Genomic DNA, 17909 nt, shown 5'->3' with positions numbered 1-17909 from the left:
CCAATTATCTCCCAAAACGGCCCCAAAATCCTCAAAAAATGCTCCAAAAACGGCCCCGGGGTCACGTGGACTGGGAGGTCGGGTCATGTGACATCACTGGGGTCATGTGACCGGGAGGTGGAGCCATGTGACATCACTGGGGTCACGTGGGCTGGGAGGCAGGATCATGTGACATCACTGGAGTCATGTGACTGGGAGGTGGAGCCATGTGACATCACTGGAGTCATGTGACTGGGAGGTGGAGCCATGTGACATCATTGGGGTCATGTGACTGGGAGGTGGAGCCATGTGATGTCATCGGGATCATATGACTGGGAGGTGGAGTCATGTGATGTCACCAGGGTCATGTGGCCTGGGAGGCGGGGTCATACGACACCCCGGTGGTCACGTGGCCTGGAAGGCGGGAATTTTGGATCTTTTGCCCAAATTGCCCAAAATTGGCCCTAAAATTCCTCCCCAAATCCCCCTAAAATTTCCCCCAAAATTCCCCCAAATTCCCGCAAAAAATGGTCCCAAATTCCCCTTAAATGTCCCCAAAATCAACCAAAAAATGGCCTCAAAAATCCCCAAAACAGCCCCAAATTCCCCTCAAAATGCCCCTAAATCCCCCCACCCAGCCCCAAATTGGCCCTGGGGATGCCCTGTGCCCCCGAGGGACACAGCAATGGCTTTGGCAGAGAAAGCCACAGCGGGGACACGGGGCACCGAGCCCTGCCCAGCCCCAGCTGACGCTGAAACTTTATTGCTCTGCCCTGTCTCCACTTCTTCAATGAAATCTGTTCAGCCTCAGCGCGTAAACACTTTAATGAAAATTACAGGAATGGGTTGCCAGCTTCAAGTCCCTTAAAGAAAAAAAAAAATTAAAATCCTTACCCCAAGGGGTCGGCAGAGCCGGCGGAATGCTGCATGCTCACTCAGAGATACAAAAACAACAATAAAAATCAAGGTTGGTGCTGGCCTGCCAACACCTGAGAGAGGCTGCAAATGTCAAACGATAGCACCATAAGCGTTTGTGAGAGGTGTTCTCTGAATTGCTGCTGCTTTCAGCTCCCCTTCCGTTCCCCTTTGCTTCCCCTTTGGTTCCCCTTTGGTTCCCAGGGCAGTGTGACCCCGGCAGGTCCTGCAATGAGCAGGGGGCACAAGGCACATGGCACAGGGGACATGGCACAGAGCACATGGCACTGGCACAGGGCACATGGTACAATGCACAAGGTACATGGCACAGGGGACGTGGGACAGGGGACGTGGCACAAGGCACATGGCACTGGCACATGGTAAAATGCACATGGCACATAGCACATGGCACTGGCACAGGGCACAGAGCACATGGCACCTGGCACATGGGACAAGGCACATGGCACAGAGCACATGGCACAAGGCACATGGCACAATGCATGTGGCACATGACACAATGCACGTGTCACAAGGCACCTGGCACATGGCACCATGGCACAATGCACGTGGCACATGGTACAAGGCACAGAACATATGACACAGAGCACATGGCACAGGTCCCAAGGCACCATGGCACAAGGCACAGAACATATGACACAGAGCACATGGCACAGGTCCCAAGGCACATGACACAATGCACGTGGCACAGGTCCCAAGGCACCATGACAAGGCACAAGACACAAGGCACCATGACACAAGGCACCATGACACAAGGCACATGGCACAAGTCCCAAGGCACCATGACACAAGGCACATGACACAAGGCACCATGACACAAGGCACCATGACACAAGGCACCATGACACAAGGCACATGACATAAGGCACATGACACAGGTCCCAAGGCACATGACACAAGGCACAAGGCACAGGTCCCAAGGCACCATGGCACAAGGCACAGAACATATGACACAGAGCACATGGGACAGGTCCCAAGGCACCATGGCACAAGGCACAAGACACAAGGCACATGGCACAATACACAGGTCCCCCCCCAGCAGCCCCCCGGATGGTTTCAGCACCATTACAGAGCAGAGTTTCAGAGCCTGGAGCCCCCCGGGCTGTGGCACAGCCACCAGTCCTTCCCAGCACGGAGCCGGCCTTGGGGACAGCGCTGTCACCTCCGGGAGAGGCGCTGGTGGCCGCGGGGCGCTGCCAGCAGCCCGTGCTGGCGGCAGCTGTGGCAGCACTGGCCGAGCACGGTGGGGAGGTGGCACCTGCCCAGCAGCCGCAGCGTCCGGCAGAAGGCGAAGCTCAGGCGGTCGCGCTCGCAGGGCACACCTGCAGGGGAGGCAAAGCACACCAGGGTGTCAGTGCCAGCGTGGGCAGGAGCCTGCTGTGAACGTGTGCAGGAGGTGATTGTGGAAGGTCCCTGCAGCCCAAACCCTGCCAGGGCTCTGGGGGAGCTGAGGCACGGACAGAGCTCTGTGTCTGGGCACCGTGCCTGTGGCATTTCCCAACCTGGCACAATCCACACCTGTGCTGCTGCCAGGGCTCCAAACACCTCCCCGGGGCAGTGATGCTCCCAAGGCACAGAGCTGAGCAGCAGGGGACAAATCCCTGCTGCTGTCCCCTCTGCCAGTCCCCAGCCCCCCCAGTGCCAGCAGAGCGCCGGAAAGGCCACAATTCCTTTTTTCTTTGAATTGTTTTGGTTATTTTGAGAACCTGCATCATCTGCTTCGCTTCCTGCAGGTGTGCTGCAGGCCTCAAAACAACTCTGGTGCTGCCCCAAGGACGGGCTTTGTTCTGGGCTGTGGGGGAGCACCAGGCTCAGTCCAGCAGCACAGACCCATCACCAAATACGCAGGGTTTATGTGAATACAGAGCTGGTTTGTTGGAATTTTTGATTTCCTCCTTCTCTACTTTATCTCGGAGCAAGGCAGGGCTCCCTGAGCCTGCAGCTTCTCACCCAGTGATGTGAGAGTGGCTTAAACCACATCAACTCAAAAATGAGCCTAAGCCTAAAACCTATGATCCTGTGATTCCAATTTTGTACAAGGAATTAAAATAAAAGACAGCTTTTCTCTGGAAAAGGGCAGAGCTGATGCACTCAGGGGCCAACCCCCCAGTGCTTCTCCCTGGGCACCAGGAGCGTGCAGAGCAGGGACAGAAACGGGGCAGAAAAGCCAGAGGGGCTGTTCCCTTTCTCAGGACTGTTCTCTGCAGGGGAAATGTCGAGGCTGAGGCAGGGGAGCTCCCAGTGACCACTGCCCCCAGCCCTGCCCCTCGGAACAAAGGCAGCGCTGCGGGAACGGCTGCTGCCCCCATTCCCACGGGAGCGGCTCCAGGGAAGGATGCAGCAGATGCAGAGCAGAGACTTTTCCCCCGGGTTGGGATTTCAGTCACAGCCCCCTCCCCCAGCCCAGCAGCGAGGAGGTCACTGCACTGCTCTAAGAATTATTTTGTGTTTCAGCTGAGGTATTTCCTCCCTGCCTCCCGAGCTGCAGCTCTTTTGTGCCCCCAAAAAGCGATTTATCCCTGCGGTGCTGGGTCCAGCAGTGCTGACAGAGTGGGATTGAGGGGACCCCATCCCACTCCAGGCTGGGGGCTCCCCCCAGCCCTGCCTGCTGGGACACCAGCAGTGATTTTCCCTGCTGGCTGAGCAGAGAAATCTCTGTGAGGGCCAGGCCAGGAGTCCTGGATCAGCCTGGATGCCCATGGTGGGTGCCAATGTCCTGGGCACTGCTCTGCTGGGCAGACCCTGCTCAGCCCCTCAGAATTTTGAGCACTCACAGCTTCCTAGAAAGTTATTTATGGCTCCCACCCAAGCTGCCTCCTGCCTCCTTGGAAAGAGCTGAGAAGGCTCCTGCTGGGAGGCTGCTCTCCAGCCTTGGAGGGATGGTTTGGCCCTTTCCTGATCCCTTCCCAGGGTCAGCACCCCGGGCCCATCAGGAAATTCCTGTCCCTGCACCATGCCCAGGCAGCAATGAGCCCACCCTGCTCCTTAAACACCTTCTCACCCACAGGGGATGGGATTTCTGTGCAAAGAGCAGGGATGGGCTTGGGGAGGGGGGAGAAGAACCACCACCCTTGGCTGGAGGCTCTGCTGACCTGACAGGAGACCCCAGGGCTCCAAAGCCAAATGACCTCATGGATCATAAAATATCCAGACTGGAAAGGACCCACAGGGATCATCCAGGCCAAGTGCTGGCCCTGCACAGGACAGCCCCACAACCCCAGCCCAGGCTGGGAGCGTTCTCCCAACCCTCCCTGAACTCAGTGAAGTCAGGGTTTGAGTTCCCATCCCTTCCCCAGACCCTGCTGCAGTCTCAGGGTGGATGTGTGCAGGGTCAGGCACAGGTCTGAGCATCTTGGCTGAGCTTGTGATTCCTCCCTGGAATTTGCTCTTGAGAAGGGAAGCTGTAACAAGCACTTAATTTGTCAGCTCTTCAGAGGGACCTACAGAACCCACCCAATTTCCACTGAATCCTTTTCCTGCTATTTCTTTCTATTAACAATTTTTTTATATAATCCTCGCACTTCATTTGGACACACGTTCCCTAAGTCCATGCCAAATTTTAGGCTAAAGAAATAGCTTAAAGCAGGGCTTTAAAAATCCAGGCTAAGTCAGCACATTAGAGACTGGAAACCCCCACTTTTTTGGGGGCTGTTTTTTTAGGTCGGTGTGGAAGTCGCTTTAAATTTCATTTAAGCTTCTGCCAGCCAGACCTAAGCTTTTACTTTTATTCCTGGGAAAAATAAACTTCCTGGAACAGGTTTTGTGAAAACAAGGAAAGGTTGAGCTTGGAGCTGAGCTAGCAAATCCAGGGAATTAGGCTGCTGACCTCTGGCCCTGGGGATGCTCTCAGAGCCAGGGCTGAGTTTAACAAATAAATGATCCCAGGGTCCTGCTCTGGGGCTGAGGTGCCTCCCTGTGGCCTCTGGGGTGGGATGGGGTGGGGTGGGATGGGATAATGGGATGGGATAATGGGATGGGATACACAGGCTGGCACTGACACAATCACAGCTGGAAAAGTGGGAGAATCCCACAAACCCCCCCAGTTTTCAGGTGTCAGCCCTGCTGCAGGCAACATCTTTCTCCTGTATTTTATCAAAACAGGGAGTCCATTCTGGAGCATCCCTTTCCCACTGACTGCTGTTGTTAATTAGCAGTTAATTAATTGCTCTCCATGCCTCACTCAGCACCTCCTGGCCTCACCACTTGGCTAGGGACTTACACGCTCAAATGACGGAGAAAATTGGGGTTTGCTGCAATTATTTCCCACATGGATCCCTTGTGGACGAACTCTGTGACTTGCAGAACCATGAACAATTTCATTTCCCTGCTCAGAACAAGCAGGAGCACCACATTTAATTGCCAATTACTCTCGTGGCAGCTGGAGGTGCAGCCAGCCCTGGATAAGGAGCTGGCAAAGGGGGCAGAGGGGCAGGGATGGAGTCTGGGGCTGACCCAGAGTGAGCAGAGCCTGCATTCCTTGTTCCCCCAGGCACTGCTGCTCCCCAGCATCATCCCCTGGGCTGGGGCACAGGGCTGGGCTCCATCCCCTGCTCTGTGCTGCTCCCAGAGAACTGCTCCACCTCTTACACACCTGTCCCTGAGCCAGCTCATCCCTCTGGAATTCCAGGCTGAGACACCTTGGGGACAGCCCTGGGGGACAGCCCTGTGGGACAGCCCCGGGGGACAGCCCCGTGGGACAGCCCCGGGGGACACAGCCCCGGGGGACACAGCCCCGGGGGACACAGCCCCGTGGGACAGCCCCGTGGGACAGCCCTGGGGGACAGCCCCGGGGGACAGCCCTGTTTGCTGCTGGAGCCAAGGACCGGCCCCATCACCTGCCTGGGGCAGATCTGGGGAACTCAGAGACCTCCCTGCTATCGGATCTGCAGAAATGGCACAAGGGAACTGATTCACTCCATGGCATGGCCATGATGGGCACCTGGGGCTGCCCTGCTCTGTCACCACCAGGACCTGCCCAAAAGCTGTGTCCAGCAGCCTGCAGTGACCAGCTGAGTGACCAGCTCTGTTCACCCCCTGCCTCCTCCTCCAGGACACAGCAATTCCCACTTGTCTGGTTTAAATCTGTCTGGAACTGCTGCAGGTTTCTCCAGGCCCTCCTGCAGACCTGGGGCTCACGATTTCCTCTCCAAGACAGCACAAACAAGTCCCAGAGAAATGTCCCCAGCCTCTGGAGCATCACTCTGGTGCCCGTGGCTCTGAAGCTCCCAGGAGCCATCTAAGGACACACTCACAGCTGGCTGCAGCTGCAAGGCAACAGCCACATTCAAAAATAACCTTGGTGGAATCTTCAATTAATTTATAACCTGGCAACAGCTCAGGACTCTGGTTCTAATTAATCCTCCTTTAATTGAGGAGCTGATTGCTGTGAGATGTTTGTTTTTGCTTCATCTGTTCCATCTCTGCTCAAAATCCATCTGATAAGGGTTTGAACATTTAAGCCCTGCTGGGGTTATTGGCACTTGTGTGTCCAGTGAGGACATGAGCACTGACAGACCCAGCCCTGGTTCTGCTGGTGCCAGAGCAGGGAGAAACCCCTTGTGCTCCTCACAAACCCATGGACTGCTCCAGCCTGGATCCATCTTGTGCAGAAAGATCCCTCAGAGCACAGGAAAGGGCTGGAGTTACATTGATGTCTTTCTGGGAGCCTTTGCCTGTGCATTTACACATCTGGGATTTCCTGCCATGTGAAAGTTTTGTTCCCCTCCATGCTCTGGCTGGAAACGTTTGTGTTTCCAAGAGGCGTTTCCTGCCCTGGGCTGCAGCCAGAGCATTTATGTCATTTTTGATCCAGGATTTTACCGTTTATTTGTGTGCTTCCTACACATCTCAGTGGTTATTCTGGTCCAGCCTTGGCTCCACAGCTCTCATCACCAAGCCTGGCACGGAAATTTTCCCCTGACCAAAACAGCCAGAACCACAAAGAGTGCCTTGAGCAGGGCTGACTCATCATTTCCTAAATGCTGGGGTGCCCCATGGCCCTGCAAAGGCTCCAAAAGGAGCAATTAATGGCTAAAAACAGTGGCCATCAGTGCCAGTGCCCAAATCCCAGCCAAGCAAAGCCAGCACTCCTGCCTGCTCTGGAATAGGTGTTAGGAGGAACACACTGGGCATGGGATAAACAAAAGCAGCTGCAAGGCTGGAAGGGGTGTCCCAGGCTGCAGAGGGACCCAGGGATGTGTGCAGCAGCCATGGATCCAGCTCCTCCACCCCAAGCACCAGCTGCTGCTGCCCCCTGCCCCACCTCCCAGCCCTCCCTTTGTCCAGCAAACCTCCTGGAGCTCCAGCAACACTTTCTGGGCAGCCAAAGAGCTTTTCTTCTGCACAGACACATTAAAAAGGTAAAGCTGGGAAGTGACTGACATGTATCAGTGACATCTAATCCCTCATTATATTGCTTTTCTGCAAGTGCTGTTAACCCTTGCAGTCCCCAGATTTGTCTCCCAGGGAACTGCCTGTGCTTGGGATGTATCTCTGTGAGGGGAGGGGGGAGAAGAAGCCAAGTGAGTGCCCTGGTGTGGCCAGGCAGCCAGGGCAGGTAAATGACAAACAGGTTGGAATGGGGCTGGCTCCCTGGGGCACCTGCTCACACACACCTGAAGATGCTGGAGAACTGCTCCTCTATTCCATTTTCTGATGCTGGGCCCAGCTTCTTTCACAAGCTTGTATTCTGGGATTTCACCACTCAACAGCTTCCTGAGAGCTCCCTCCCGGGGTATTCCCCTCTGCCTTCCTTTTCCTGGCCGCCCTTCTGCCTGGAGTCCCTTCACCCCACATCCCACAGGGTCCCTCAGTGTCCCTGCGCTGGGTGACACTGCTGACCCCATCCCAGCTCACATCCGTGCCAGCAAAACCCTGCTTGGCCCCTGAGGGACGGATGTTCTGGACATTTACGGACAGTTATAACATTCCCACTTAATCATCAATCAGCCAAGGCAGCCTTACACAATCATGCAGGGAACGCTCGCTCCACCTCCCCCCAGGCTCCCCCATCATTCCCCAGGCTGGGTTTGCCTGCTGCCCACCTGGCTCGGAGCTCTCACACTCCTGGGGGTTGCACTTCTGGGTGCTCTCTGGCCAGGGCTCGTGGTCACACAGGCTGCTGTCCTCCTGGGCCACGCCTGTCCTGGTGTCCATGCACTTCACCTGGCGCCGCTGGATGCCCCCTCCGCAGGGAGCCGAGCACTGCGGGGCAGGAACGGGCTCAGAGCCCCCAGTGCCACCCCGGGCACAGGGCTGGTGTCCCCCACCCTGCAGTGACACTCACCTGTCCCCAGGAGCCCCCAGTGCCACCCTGGGCATGGGGCTGGTGTCCCCCACCCTGCAGTGGCACTCACCTGTCCCCAGGGCTGGTGTCCCCCACCCTGCAGTGGCACTCACCTGTCCCCAGGAGCCCCCAGTGCCACCCTGGGCACGGGGCTGGTGTCCCCCACCCTGCAGGTGGCACTCACCTGTCCCCAGGAGCCCCCAGTGCCACCCTGGGCATGGGGCTGGTGTCCCCCACCCTGCAGTGGCACTCACCTGTCCCCAGGAGCCCCCAGTGCCACCCTGGGCATGGGGCTGGTGTCCCCCCACCCTGCAGTGGCACTCACCTGTCCCCAGGGCTGGTGTCCCCCACCCTGCAGTGACACTCACCTGTCCCCAGGGCTGGTGTCCCCCACCCTGCAGTGACACTCACCTGTCCCCAGGGCTGGTGTCCCCCACCCTGCAGTGCCACCCTGTCCCCAGGGCTGGTGTCCCCCACCCTGCAGGTGACACTCACCTCTCCCCAGGAGCCCCCAGTGCCACCCTGGGCACGGGGCTGGTGTCCCCCACCCTACAGGTGACACTCACCTCTCCCCAGGAGACCCCAGTGCCACCCTGGGCACAGGGCTGGTGTCCCCCACCCTGCAGTGACACTCACCTGTCCCCAGGAGCCCACCACCCAGGTGGTGCAGGGCTGGCTGTTGCAGGGCCGGGTGCTGTTGGGCCTCTCGGTCTCCTCGCAGCGCCCGGGCTCCGGGCACGTCACCAGCCGTGCCTGCTCCCCGCCACCGCAGGGCTCCGAGCACTGCGGGACAAAGCGGGGCTGTCAGGGGCTGCACAGAGCTGGGGGTGCTCACCTGGACGGCTCAGAGCCCCTTACAGCGTCTAAAGGGCTCCAGGAGAGCTGGAGAGCACATGGGATGGAGGGGCAGCACACAGGGAATGGCTTCAGAGTGGAAAAAAGTGGGGATTTAGATGGATATTGGGAAGGAATTGTTCCCTGGGAGGGTGTGAGGAGGCTGGGATGGAATTCCCAGAGCAGCTGTGCCTGCACCATCCGTGCTGGATGAGCTTGGAGCAGCCTGGGGCAGGGGAAGGTGTCCCTGCTGGAGAGGATAAGGGATGGAGGGACAGCACACAGGGAATGGCTTCAGAGTGGAAAAGTGGGGATTTAGATGGATATTGGGAAGGAACTGTTCCCTGGGAGGTGGTGAGGAGGCTGGGATGGAATTCCCAGAGCAGCTGTGGCTGCACCATCCGTGCTGGATGAGCTTGGGGCAGCCTGGGGCAGGGGAAGGTGTCCCTGCCATGGCATGAGCTGTCCCCCCGGGCAGTACCTCTCTCCAGGAGGATGTGTACCAGGGCAGGCACGGCGAGCTCCGGCAGGGCAGCTGAGCCGGGGGCTGGGACAGCCCGGCCTGGCAGTGGAACGGCCGCAGCAGCCGCTGGTCCCTGGTGTCAACACAGTGAACGTCCCGGACCTTGGTGCCACCACCGCAGCTCCTGGAGCACTGGGGAGGGACACAGCACCAACGTGGGGAGAGACACAGCACAACATGGGGAGGGACACAGCACCAACGTGGGGAGAGACACAGCACAACATGGGGAGGGACACAGCACCAACGTGGGGAGGGACACAGCACCAAAATGGGGAGGGACAGACCACCAAAATGGGGAGGGACACAGCACAACATGGGGAGGGACAGAGCACCAACATGGGGAGGGACAGAGCACCAACATGGGGAGGGACACAGCACAACATGGGGAGGGACACAGCACCAAAGTGGGGAGGGACACAGCACCAACGTGGGGAGGGACACAGCACCAGCATGGGGAGGGACACAGCACCAGCATGGGGAGGGACACAGCACCAGCATGGGGAGGGACACAGCACCAACGTGGGGAGGGACACAGCACAACATCGGGAGGGACACAGCACCAAAGTGGGGAGGGACACAGCACCGAAATGGGGAAAGGACACAGCACCAACGTGGGGAGGGACACAGCACCAACATGGGGAGGGACACAGCACCAAAGTGGGGAGGGACACAGCACAACGTGGGGAGGGACACAGCACCAAAGTGGGGAGGGACACAGCACCGAAATGCGGAAGGGCAGCATGGCCAGAGCAGTCCCTGTGGGCAGAGGAGGTGACCCCAGGGACACTCTGCTGGGGTTGGGTTGGGTTAACACTCCACCTCCCCTCCCCTGGAGCTCCAGGCCAAGCTGGAGCACGGTCTGTGCAGCACTACCACCCCTCTGAAACCAGCTGGGACAAGAACAGTCTTTGTGCCTTAAAGAACTGATGATCCCAAGGAATAGTGACCACCCAGAGCAAGGAGAGCTGTTCCCCACCACCAAACCTACCAAACTCGCCCAACCCAACTGCAAACATGCCCTGGCAGAGCAGAGTGACCAGAACATTGTCCAGAGATCGGCAAATCATGGAAGCACAGAATGGTTTGGGATGGGCCTCAAAGACCACCTTGGTCCAAGCCCCTGCAGTGTGTCCACCCTACCCAACCTGGCCTTTCATCAAATCTCTTGGTTTAGCTTTTGCAAAATCCTGACTTTTTACCAGGAAAAAATTAAAATACTGTGGGATGAGCAGTTTAAACCCTGTGGGAAGTGCAAACCTTTACTATAGGGCAAGAGCCCTCCCCCAGAGCAGGTGGGACCTGCCTTGTCCCATGGGTTTTGGGGACCCTGCCTTGTCCCGCAGGGTTTTGGGGACCCCCCTGCCCTTACCTTGCTCCAGTTGCCCACACGCCAGGCCGAGCAGGGTCTCAGGGAGCACCTCCGGGCAGGGACGGGCCTGTCGGCCTCGGCACAGCCGCCATGGCTGCTGCAGCGCACCGGCCTCCACACCGCGCCCAGGCCGCACGTGGCCGAGCACTGCAACACACGGACCGGCTGGGCTGCACCCAGAGAGCTGACCCTGCTGGGCTGCACCCAGAGAGCTGACCCTGCTGGGCTGGACCCCAGAGACTGACCCCGCTGTCCTGCACCCCATAGCCCCAGAAATCTGACCCTGCTGTCCTGCACCCCACAGAGACCTGACCCCACTGTCCTGCACCCCACAGAGCTGACCCCACTGTCCTGCACCCCACAGACCTGACCCCACTGTCCTGCACCCACAGACCTGACCCCACTGTCCTGCACCCACAGACCTGACCCCACTGTCCTGCACCCATAGACCTGACCCCGCTGCTCTGCACCCCATAGAGCTGGCCCTGCTGGCCTGGACCCCACAGCCCTGACCCTGCTGTCCTGCACCCCACAGAGCTGACCCTGCTGTCCTGCACCCCACAGAGCTGACCCCGCTGTCCTGCACCCCACAGACCTGACCCTGCTGGTCTGCACCCCACAGAGACCTGACCCCACTGTCCTGCACCCCATAGCCCTGACCCCACTGTCCTGCACCCATAGACCTGACCCCGCTGTCCTGTACCCCACAGACCTGACCCCATTGTCCTGCACCCCATAGAGACCTGACCCTGCTGGTCTGCACCCCACAGACCAGACCCCGCTGTCCTGCACCCATAGACCTGACCCCGCTGGCCTGCACCCCATAGAGCTGATGCTGTCCTGGACCCCACAGCCCTGACCCCAGCTCTGCACCCACCCTGCTGACCCAGGACCCTCCATCCCTCCATCCCTCCATCCCCGACCCCCAGTCCACACCCAGCCAAGGTCAGAGCCTGCTGTCCCAGGACCCTCCATCTCTCCATCCCCGACCCCCAGTCCACACCCAGCCAAGGACAGAGCCTGCTGTCCCAGCAGGAATCCCTGGGACTCAGCTCCTGCCTCTCCATGGGCACTGCTGGGTGAGCTGGGGCTGTGGGCTGATGTGAGGAGAGAACCTTTCCCCTCTAAACAACCCCACACACGCCAGGCAGTGCTCAGCCCAGGGCAGGAGGGGGAACAGCTCCTCCAGAGCCCATTGCAGTTGTTTCTGCCCTGGGTGGGATTAACCCTTCCCGTCCCTGCTCATGTTTGCTCCCAGGACACGGAGGAGTCCATGGCTACGGCTGCCCACAGCATGGGGAGAGAGGGGCAGCACCCTGCTTTTAGCTTTTGGTTACCAGCTCTTCTTAATTAGCACTAATGACCAGCCAGGACAGGGCCAGTCTCACATCCTCACTGGCCATGTCACACCGTTCATGGCACTAATGACCAGCCAGGACAGGGCCATGTCACACTGTTCATGGCACTAATGACCAGCCAGGACAGGGACAGGTCTCACATTCCCCACATCCCCATTGGCCATGTCACACTGTTCATGGCACTAATGACCAGCCAGGACAGGGCCATGTCACACCGTTCATGGCACTAATGACCAGCCAGGACATGGACAGTCTCACATCCCCACTGGCCATGTCACACCTTTCATGGCACTAATGACCAGCCAGGACAGGGCCAGTCTCACATCCTCACTGGCCATGTCACACTGTTCATGGCACTAATGACCAGCCAGGACAGGGCCATGTCACACTGTTCATGGCACTAATGACCAGCCAGGACATGGACAGTCTCACATCCCCACTGGCCATGTCACACCTTTCATGGCACTAATGACCAGCCAGGACAGGGCCAGTCTCACATCCTCACTGGCCATGTCACACTGTTCATGGCACTAATGACCAGCCAGGACAGGGCCATGTCACACTGTTCATGGCACTAATGACCAGCCAGGACATGGACAGTCTCACATCCCCACTGGCCATGTCACACCTTTCATGGCACTAATGACCAGCCAGGACAGGGCCAGTCTCACATCCTCACTGGCCATGTCACACTGTTCATGGCACTAATGACCAGCCAGGACAGGGACAGTCTCACATCCCCACCGGCCATGTCACACTGTTCATGGCACTAATGACCAGCCAGGACAGGGCCATGTCACACTGTTCATGGCACTAATGACCAGCCAGGACAGGGCCAGTCTCACATCCCCATTGGCCATGTCACACTGTTCATGTCACTCACCACGTACCTCACTCCAGTTCCCGACCTCCCAGCTGGGCTTGGCAGTGGCTGATGGTGGCAGCAGAGCCTCCTCCTCTTCATCCTCCTCCTCCAGCCTCTTCTCCCAGAGTGAGGGGGGCAAAGGTGAGGGCTGGGACAACTCGTGCCCCCCATCACTGGAGGCAGAGGTCCCTGGGGGTGTCCATGGTGAGGGGTCCCTGGGTGACATCCCTGGGGGTGTCCATGGTGAAGGCTCCCTGGGTGATGTCCCTGGGGGTGTCCACGGTGAGGGCTCCCTGGGTGATGTCCCTGGGGGTGTCCCTGTCCCTGGGGGTGTCCATGTCCCCGGGGGTGTCCCTGCTGAGGGCTCCCTGGGTGCAGCAATGCTGAGCAGGGTCCCATGGGAGGTCAGCTGGGTGTGGGGCTGTGCTGGATCCGGGTGCTGGGACACCCCCTCTGTCCCCCAGTCCTGGGGGGACCCTGCAGTGTGGGCAGGTGGGCCATGAGCTGGGGCTGTGGGCATGGCTGGGACCAGGGCACCCTGCTGGCTGAGGCCACTGGAGGTGAGCTGGGTGGCCGGCCCGGGCATGGCAGGGGACAAGGACACTGGAGGGGCTGTTGTGGCCACCCAGGGGGTTGAGGTGGGGGCTGTGGGGGTGTGGAGCTCTGGCTGCTGCCCTCCCTGCCCCACAGGAGCCTTGTCAGCACCCACAGGAGGGGGAATCGGGGCAGGGTGGGGGCTGCCAGCACTCCCTGCCATCCCCCAGCCCGGAGCCTGTGGGGTGGGCAAGGCAAGGCGTGCCCTGTCCATGCCATGGGCTTGCCCACCTGCCTGCGTGTCCAGCACCCCCTCTGGCACTGCTGCCCACCCGTGCTGCCCTGTGGGCTGTGGGGAAACGTCACTGCTGGTGGCCAGACCCATTTCCCTGGAGTCCTGGTGGCCTGTCCCTGCAGACCTGGCCGTGTCCTGTCCCTCTGTGCTCACACTGCCCGGTGCTCCCTGCCCGTGGGGCACATCCACAGTAGCACTGCCCCAGCCCGTGGGCACTGCAGCAGCTGCCTGGGGACCCCAGGAGCCATGGGCTGGGGCACCCTGCCCGAGGCTGGTCCTGCTGGGTGCTGCTCCATGGGGTTCATCCCAGCGGCCGTGGCGTGCAGAGCTCTGGGTGGGTGGGTGCTGCTCAGAGTGGGGCACAAGCACTGCATCCTGCTCCTCCTCACCCAAAAAGCCAGGGCTGGTGTGTCTGGGTGTGGCTGAGCCCACATCCTCGGGGGCCATGCTCATCTGGTCACTGGGCTCTGTGTGTCCCTCATGCCCAGGAGCAGAAGTGTTTTCCTCCTCGCTGTCTCCCCCCAGCTCGGTGCTGAGCAGGGTCTCAGTGGGCACCTCCCAGGGCCCCTCCACGCCACCAGGGCTCAGCTCTGGCTTTGCCTCCTTCTCTGTGAAGGGGTAGTAGGACAGATCCTCGTGGAAGTTGATGAAGTTATAATCGTAGTAAAAGTCATCCACAAAGACATTTCCTTTCCTGGCCGAGAAATCCTCCTCGGTGATGACATTGACGTCGTTGGACTCCGGGATGTTCGGGATTAAGGGGTTAAACTCAGGAATGTGGTTGCTGGGGATGTAATGGATTTCATTAAACACCTCCCTGCTGGAGGAGCCGCTGCCAGACCAGTCGGCAGTGTCCCAGCTCTGGTGGCACTGTGGCAGGGAGCACACCCTCTCGGGGCTGGGTCTCTCTGCAGGGTCACACTCGGCCCCGGTGCTGTTGCTGCAGTGCACAGGGCGCCTCTGGGTCCCGTTCCCACAGGTCACAGAGCACTGGGAAGGGAAAAGGGAAGAGAGAGAGGGTCAGTCTGTGGGGAGTGCTGCTGTGCCCTCACCAGGTACACGTTCTGTGTCACTCTGCCAGCTCCCACCACCACCCCTGGGCAGCTCCAGTCCCAGCTGTGGGGCACTGGTCACCCTGTTTAGCAGAGCATCAGTGCCCAAATGGGGCTGCCCCTGTTCCCAGAGCAGGGCTGGTGCTGTGGGCACTTTGCTCAGGGTGATCCCTGACCTGCACTGCAGCCAGGAACAGTTTTCCCTGGGGATGAACGCTGGGAAGGGCAGGGGTGAGATGATCTAATGGGTCTTTGCTGTGACCTATTGCCATGAATTGCATCTCTTCTTCTAGAAGAGCATTCTTTGAAGCAGGGAATAACAACGTGGGCGTTGTCTGAGTGGGCAAAAAGCAAAGGTCAGGAGGGAGCTGTGCTGGGGACACCCCAACCCCATAATGGGCTCTTTGACACGGGGCAGTACAACAGAAACTGGGAGGAACAGCAGCATTTTCTGCTGCATTTGGGGCTCGGAGCAACCAGGACTTGAGGAAGGTGTCCCTGCCCATGGGGGCTTCAAGGTCCCTTCCACCCCAGAGCATTCCAGGACTCTCTGGTAGCACCACACCAGGCATTTCCAGGAGCTGGAACCAAACATTCCCACACAGCAGCACCTGTGAGAGGGCTGAGAGCAGCTGCTCCTGCCCCAGGATGGCCCTGCCAAACCAGGGAGAGCTGAGACCCACTCCCACCAGGCTGAGACCTCCATCCAGAGATAACCCCAGGCAGCACAGCGCTTGCAGGGGGTTGTTCACCAGGGCTGGGTTATCAGGAGAGCCCTGGGGACACAGATAAGGGGTGAGAGCTGCCAGGAGCCCCGTGTGGGAGCACACAGAGCTGGCAGGAGGGCTCAGCCTTGGGCAGGAGGCACCAGGGCTGGCTGGCACGGCGGGATGTGCTCCTGCCAGGGCACAGCCATCCCAGCTGGGAGCTAAACAACAACAGCCCGGCCTGGGGACTGCATCAGCTTCTTGGGAACGTCCACAGAGCTGGGGCACAGTGCTTCTGAGGCCACCAGAGCCCACCCTGGCAGTGCCACACGGGCACCCTGCTCCTGCCTGGCCTCTGCAGGGACAAAGCTGCCCCACCCTGCTGGCAGAGGGACCAGAAGGTTCTGGGAAGCTTCCAAGCCCCTCCAAGTCCCCTAAGTGTGGTGGTGGGGGGAATGGAAGAGAAGGAGGGCTCTCCCTTTAAATTAAAGGACAGAAAAATGACAGAACCTCAAATTCCCAAACGCATTTCTGCACTGGTGCCAACACCACAGAGGAGGGCTGGGGCTGGCCCTGCCCAGCACTGACCCTCCAACAAGCCATAATTTTCCCCTTAAACCATTGCATCCATCTTTCTCAGCCCTTAATTGTGGCTTTTGTGGGCCCCTAGAAAAATATTTCCAACTCGCTCTCCTCTAGCCTCCCAACTCCCTGCTCACATTTGATTCCATTTGTTCCTTAGCAACAAGCTCAGTTCCCAGGCTCTCTCCTTTCTCTCCTGATATTTGTCTTCACTCTCAACACTTTTGGAAGGGCTGTTTAAATCAGGAGTTATCATTTTCTGGTTGAAACCCTCAGCCTGTGGTTAAGCTGATTCACATAAACACAAAAATAAATCAAGGCTATGCAGAGTGTCACCATTAATCACCCCATGGAACCATCTGGGCTGGAAGGGACCTTGAGGATCATCCAGCTCACCCCTGCCATGGGCAGGGACACCTTCCACTGCACCAGGCTGTTCCAAGCCATGTCCAGCTGAAAATCTCATTTTTGCCCTGCTGGTGCCAAGCAGGGAGCGTGGCCCTCACCCTGTGTGAGGAGCAGCAAAGCTCAGAGCTGGGGCAGAGTTAAACTGCCCAGAGCTCCCTCCTCACCCTGACACCCTCCATCAATGGAATTCCCTCCCTGGGAGCTGCTGAGCCCACACAGACACATCCATGGATTTCCTGGGAGCAGGAGCACACCTGAGGTGTTTGGGGCTCCTGCCCCCAGCTCCCCCCACTTTGGGACACCCCCTCTCACCTCAGACCAGTTGCCCACAGCCCAGGGGGAGGGACAGGGGCGCTGTGGGTGGCAGGGCGCGGTGGCATCGGGCCGGGGCAGGTGCTGGCAGTGTGCTGGCTGCAGGGCCCGCTGCTCGTCCAGCCCCACGCTCTGGATGCACAGAACCGTCCTCTTCATCAGCCCTGCCCCGCCACACGAGGCTGAGCACGGCTGCCACTCGCCCACCCACCACCTGTGGGGACAGGGACAGGAAAAAATGTCAGAAATGTCAGCCAGAGCAAGCAGCTGTGCCCCAGGATCCAGCCCACCCCACGCCCATCATGTGGGGCCACGGGGAAAGGAGGAGCCCAAAGGTGTCAGCCCGAGGTCTGGGAGCTCAGACAGAGGTCAGGGATGGGACAGTCCCCGAGCTGTGCCAGGTTATGGGCACAGAGGCACAGAGGAGTGTCCTGCCAGGATGGGACCCCTGGGGCGCTGTCAGGGACCAGCACAGGGCCTGGGAGTGCACCAGGGGAGGAGCAGGGCAGGGCTTACCTGGCTGGGCAGGGCTCACCTGGCTGGGCAGGGCTCACCTGGCTGGGCAGAGCTCACCTGGCTGGGCAGAGCTCACCTGGCCTGGCTGAGCTCACCTGGCTGGGCAGGGCTCACCTGGCTGGGCAGGGCTCACCTGGCTGGGCACTCTCACTTGGCCTAGCAGGGCTCACCTGGCCAGGCTGGGCTTACTGACCAGGCAGTCTCACCTGGCTGGGCAGAGCTCACCTGGCTGGGCAGAGCTCACCTGGCCGGGCTGGGCTCACCTGGCCGGGCAGTCTCACCTGGCCTGGCTGGGCTCACTGACCAGGCACTCTCACCTGACCAGGCACTCTCACCTGGCTGGGCACTCTCACCTGG

General features: G+C 59.3%; 1 protein-coding gene across 1 annotated transcript in view; it reads right to left on the bottom strand.

The window, feature by feature from the left end:
* Positions 1-1907: 1907 nt before the first annotated feature.
* Positions 1908-17909, bottom strand: part of ADAMTS7 (ADAM metallopeptidase with thrombospondin type 1 motif 7) — a 40447-nt gene continuing 24445 nt past the window's right edge. The window contains exons 18-24 of the mRNA XM_033070797.1: positions 17037-17250; positions 13172-14965; positions 10924-11070; positions 9513-9686; positions 8834-8980; positions 7956-8115; positions 1908-2234 (exon numbers count right to left, since the gene is read on the bottom strand). Of these exons, the coding sequence (XP_032926688.1) occupies positions 2071-2234; positions 7956-8115; positions 8834-8980; positions 9513-9686; positions 10924-11070; positions 13172-14965; positions 17037-17250 (2800 nt within the window). The 3' untranslated portion in view covers positions 1908-2070. The remainder of the gene's footprint in view (positions 2235-7955; positions 8116-8833; positions 8981-9512; positions 9687-10923; positions 11071-13171; positions 14966-17036; positions 17251-17909) is intronic.

This window comes from Catharus ustulatus, chromosome 12 (assembly GCF_009819885.2).
Source record: "Catharus ustulatus isolate bCatUst1 chromosome 12, bCatUst1.pri.v2, whole genome shotgun sequence".
Lineage (NCBI taxonomy): Eukaryota > Metazoa > Chordata > Aves > Passeriformes > Turdidae > Catharus > Catharus ustulatus.
The sequence above is the reverse complement of the archived record's forward strand: the minus strand, read 5'-3'. Positions and strand labels throughout refer to the sequence as shown.